At 34.4% G+C, this 5,539-nt stretch overlaps 1 protein-coding gene across 1 annotated transcript; it reads left to right on the top strand.

Moving 5' to 3' along the window:
• Nucleotides 1-263: 263 nt before the first annotated feature.
• LOC111242252 lies at nucleotides 264-1,377 on the top strand. The gene is made up of 2 exons (XM_022784623.1): nucleotides 264-792; nucleotides 959-1,377. Exons 1-2 carry the CDS (start codon nucleotides 276-278, stop codon nucleotides 1,243-1,245), a joined length of 804 nt encoding a protein of 267 aa, XP_022640344.1. The 5' UTR covers nucleotides 264-275; the 3' UTR covers nucleotides 1,246-1,377.
• The last annotated feature ends 4,162 nt before the right edge of the window (nucleotides 1,378-5,539 follow it).

Here is a 5,539-nt window from a genome sequence, read left to right as displayed (position 1 = left end):
AAAATTTCTGACTTTTACGATCATCCTTGTGTGGTTCAATTTCCAGCATATTGGAAAAGAGGATTGAATAATTAAACACAAGTTCCAGAACTATTCTCAATACGCAATCCGATAAACTGCTTCTACCAAGGCCGAAGTTCTAAAGATACGCAATCCAATAAACTTTTCTCAATATGGGTGAACTTTGGAACTCTAGTCGCGGTTCATTATAAATCATTCTTGTATAGGTTAACATGTTAGAACATGAGAAACAAATTGATGAATTAGCGAGAAACATGGAGAATAAAATTGTTGAAAGCATTGAGAGACTTTCTCCCAAGGAAACGATTTCAATCTCATCTGAGGTGGTGGATTTTAGGGGTATAGGAAAAGTAGAGAAAGAATTAATTCCTTTATTTGAAGAATTTTGTTCATTGTATCCCTCACTTATTGATATCAAGAAAAAGAGAAGTCGAAGATTTATCGAATGGGCTTTTACAGCACTTGGTAGAGTTCTTCATTTTCTCAACACTAAAAAGGAGGGAGACATGGATGATGATGCTTGCAATTATCTCCAAACTTTGTGGGAAGAACTTGAGATAAGTGGATTCGATTTGTCATGGCTGAAACCTCGTGTTGATAGAGCTCTTGAGATGAAAAAGTTGGAGAAGGATATGACTAATTTAGAGATGGAAGTAAAGACTTCGATGACAAAGTTGATTGAAGCAAAGGTAAATCTGGAAATAACAAGAAGGTTGGTGAAATTAAAAGAAAGTTTTGAAGAATGCGATTTGGATGCTGAAATCAGATATGGTAAATCATAATTCATGATTATGTTGTTTGTATAATAATTTATTATAGGTAGTGGACATGTATTCTTTTTAAGTTTGGTGTTCTCTTAATCATCAATATGATTTTTGTATGATGAACTTGTTTGACCTAATTTGCATTTGATAATTTTGATGCTTTGGCCGGAAAGACTTGGTGAAGAGGATTTCCCATAAGGAGACGCTGGAAGATGCCTTTGAGATAAGCGCCGTACGTGTTACTGAGGCAGTTAAGGATAAAGTGGAGCACTTGAAGGAAAAATTGGCTATGGTGCAGTCCGATTTGGACGAAGCGTTAAAGGTTAATTCTAAGTTGAACATTGAGCTACAGGATCTGGGCGTTGCACATGCCGACTGCGAGAAGAAACAAGAGGATTTGGCTACTCAACTGCGGTTGTTTTCGCTCTTTGACAGCGGTTTTCGAACCGCGACATTTTAAGCCACGGTAAAAATTCTGGAACTTTATGTCGCGGTTGTAACTGCGGTAAAAAAGATGTGGAATAGACCGCGATTACTAACCGAACCGCTGCCTAAACCTTATTTTTTAATAAAAAAAGAAATTACATCACAAGGTGCTGCATTTTAACAATGAAAAATGGTTGGTTCAGTAACAAAAGGATTGATTCATTCTCATGAAAATAATAAGTGCAAACATGCAAAGTTTATAATAACTCTGTTTGTCCTTACATTATTTATCCCTGTGTTGTGACTGCGGTGGTTTTATAATTATCACAACTATCTAAGTTAGTTTTCGAGATTAATATGACTTAATCATGGTTTTTTTTAAGAGGTTAATATTATATAAATGAGGTATGAGTCTAAAAAATTGATACTACTTTTAATCTAATATTAATCTAAAACTTTAAGATATTAGATTTATGGGTTCTCAAAATATCCACCAAGCCCTTCACTTATCAAACTCAAGATCTTAGAAGCCAACTTTTTCACTTCAACTGAAAACGACCCAACACACTCTCTGCTAAAGATGAACAACACTATTATGGAAGACAAATCGTTTAAATATTTACACAACTATACATTTAGCACTTGAACTCCACTTGTTTGAAACAACCCTATATATACTAGTAACTAGTTGATTCAATAAAACTTTTTAATTTGAATGCAGCAAAAGCAATTCTTCAACTCAAATAAGATAAGACAAATTTTCATTAGAACGAGTCAAAACAATTTTTCTTCCTTTTCTTTTCTTTTTTTTTCAAATGAAAAGGTACAACTTTTATAATTACCCACTTTCATTTACTTGTATCTACTTGTATCTAGTTGGATTTTCAGGTCAGTGGTGTTGCCACTGTTCCAAAGGATGACATGAGTGCCTAAAAATATCTCTCCATAGATGAACCTTTTCAGTTGCATAATTGACATTGATGGTAAACATCTTGCATGTCTTGGAAGGATCATTTGAACACAGTTTCTGCTTTTCCTCTGCTAGCATCTCAAATAACTCTTTGAAAACACATATTGCTTCGTTCATTACATTCTCGAAAATTCCATGATTGATAATCTACTCTAATCATACTGTTAGAGATATTATATTTAGTTTAGATTGTGTTTATGTTAATTATGGAAATATAGTCCCTATATGTTTATTAGGGAAACATTGTTCTAATTTTATTTTATTTTATTCTTACATATTCATTTGTATTTGGGCTTAGCCCATATTTCTTCTATTATAAATAGANAACCCTATGTGTNTATTTAACANAAGGGATTAATTCCAATATATAATTTTCACTATATTTAACATGGTATCAGAGCAGGTTTTCTGATCCTTTTCTACTTTGTCTTTGTTGTCGCCGGTGGCGGCGACCCCCCGTAAAAGTTTCTTTTTCAACCTGTGACTTTATACTTCAATGGACAATCTCTGGTTTCTGTCTCGCATCTGTCCGGTGTTGCTGTCCGCCACTGCCTGTTGCCGCTCGCCACCAGCCGCCACCTGCAGCTTGTCCACCGTCTCCGACCACCGGCACCGGCAGTCCGCCGCCGCCGACCACCGTCTCCGGCCACCTTCTCCAACCACCATTCGGCTGTCGCATTCGGCTGTCGTCTCTGACCACCGTCTCCGGCCACCATCTCCGGCCACCGTCTTCGGCCGTCGTCTCCGATAACCGTCTCCGGCCACCGTCACTGGTTGTCCGCTACCGTCGACCACCTTCTCCGGCCACCGTCTCCGATCGTCGTCTCCGGCTGTCATCTTCGGCCACCGTCTCCAGCCACCGTCTCCGACCGTCATTTCCATCGTTCGTCGTGAGGGGAAGTATTTTTCCAGCCAGGTTTTAGGTTTTCAGACTCCACTAGTCAATGATGGTAGTCCTTGCAGTTTCCCATCAGTCAGTGATGGCATTCCCTGTAGTTTTGTTGCTTTTAGCCACTACAGGCCCCATCAGTCAGTGATGGCATTCTTTGTAGTTTTGTTGCTTTTAGCCACTACAGGCCCCATCAATCAGTGATGACATTCCCTGTAGTTTTGTCGCTTTTAGCCACTACAGGCCCCATCAGTCAGTGATGGCAGTCCCTGCAGTTTTGATGCAAGCTCCATCCTTACTTGATGGCAATCCAATCCCTGGAGTTTGTTGTTGTTCTCCTTTGTCAAAGTCATCCCACTTGAAGTTTCATGGTGCTATTTCAAGTTTCGCAATAAATTATTGTTAGTTGTTGGTCGACATGTGATTGCGCATCTGTTTGCCGCACACTTTTGAAGACCGATCATATATTTCAAATTGAGTTTATTTATTCCAAGCTTGGTCCATACAATCTGTATACTCCAGCTTGAGGGGGAGTGTTAGAGATATTATATTTAGTTTAGATTGTGTTTATGTTAATTAGGGAAATATAGTCCCTATATGTTTATTAGGGAAACATTGTTCTTATTTTATTTTATTTTATTCTTACATATTCATTTGTATTTGGACTTAGCCCATATTTCTTCTATTATAAATAGAGAACCCTATGTATATATTTAACACAAAGGATTAATTCCAATATATAATTTTCACTATATTTAACACATACATAACTTTCTGTTAAACATTACCATATAACATGTTGCATACTCTATAAATGTTTAGCTTCTACGTAGGAGAATTCTTAATGTTTACCAAAAATAATATTATAGTAGTAATAAAAAAAAGTGATCATTATCTGAACCTGGAAGAATCCAAACTCCTCAAAAGCCTTGATAATTTTCTGAATTGTGTTGATTCTATCACCATTTTCTGCTTCCCTGAGATCAATCACAGAAATATTGCTGCCAAAGGGGATTTTGAGATCTCCTGGTCTTGATTCTGGAAGGCATATATAGTCTCCTGGGAGAGATTCATGATTGAATCGGCTTGATAGAAGTTTATCCATCTGAGATAGTTTCTTGCTTCATAATTGCTTAACCGTGTAGAAGCACAGAATCACTTTCCACCATAGAATCACTTTCCACCCAGAATTCAAGCTTAAATTAACAACCTTCCTTTGCATTCTTTCTCTCTTTCTTTTCTTTTCTTCACTGTCCTCCCTTCTTCATCCTAACTCATTTCATCTTCTCCCTATGAAATGATTCACAAACACCACCCTTGTTGCACCATCCACCACCATGCCTTCTTAGCTTCCACCATCATTCACAATCTAAAGAAGCCCTCACAAATTTAAAAATATTATATTAAAATATTAAAATAAGTTAATTATTAATGAAAATTTAAATAAAAAAGTTCAAAAATATGTTAAACTTCAAAACATTTCTTTAAATTTTGTTTTTAAATTAAAATTAATAAATAACTATTTTATTTTATTCTTTTGATATGATTTAATGTTTTATAATATATCAATAACATTTTATATCATTATTATTATTTTATTATTACTTTTAGTTTTTTTATTTTTTATTATTAATTTAATTATTATTATATAATAAAATTTATTAAATTTTATCAAAATAAACTAAATAATCTAATATTATAAAAAAAGTATATAACTTATAATTCGGTTTTCAGAAACCGAATTCTAATATAAGATTAAAAAAATAAGAAAATATAATTTAGAATTCAGTTTCCGTCAACTGAATTTTTATCTTAAAAAAAACGTGTGTTATCTAGATAAATATAAGGTATAGTATATTATATATATAATATTAAGTTTTTTTGAAAAAAAATCAAAAATATTGATATCAATATTTCATCCAAGAAAATGAATAACTTTTCTTAAATACAACATTAAGTAGAATTATTAAAATTTGTGACTTTTACTGTTATCCTGGTGTGGTTCAATTTCCAGCATATTGGAAAAGAGGATTGAATAATTAAACACAACTTCCACAACTATTCTCAATACGCAATCCAATAATCTGCTTCTACCAATGCCGAAGTTCGTAAGATACGCAATCCAATAAACTTTTCCCAATACACAATCATATATGGGTGAACTTTCGAACTCTAGTCGCGGTTTATTATAAATGATTCTTGTATAGGTTAGATTGTTAGAGCATGAGAAATAAATTGATGAATTAGTGAGAAACATGGAGAATAAAATTGTTGAAAGCATTGAGAGACTTTCTCCCAAGCAAACGATTTCAATCTCATCTGAGGTGGTGGATTTTAGGGGTATAAGAAAAGTAGAGAAAGATTTTATTCCTTTATTAGAATATGTTTGTTCACGATATCCTTCACTTATTCATCCTAAGAAGAAGAGAAGTCAAAGATTTACTGAATGGGCTTTTACAGCACTTGGTA

This window comes from Vigna radiata, chromosome 8 (genome assembly GCF_000741045.1).
Source record: "Vigna radiata var. radiata cultivar VC1973A chromosome 8, Vradiata_ver6, whole genome shotgun sequence".
NCBI classification, from domain to species: domain Eukaryota; kingdom Viridiplantae; phylum Streptophyta; class Magnoliopsida; order Fabales; family Fabaceae; genus Vigna; species Vigna radiata.
Note: the sequence above shows the minus strand (reverse complement) of the source record. Positions and strands in the feature narration are given on the sequence as shown.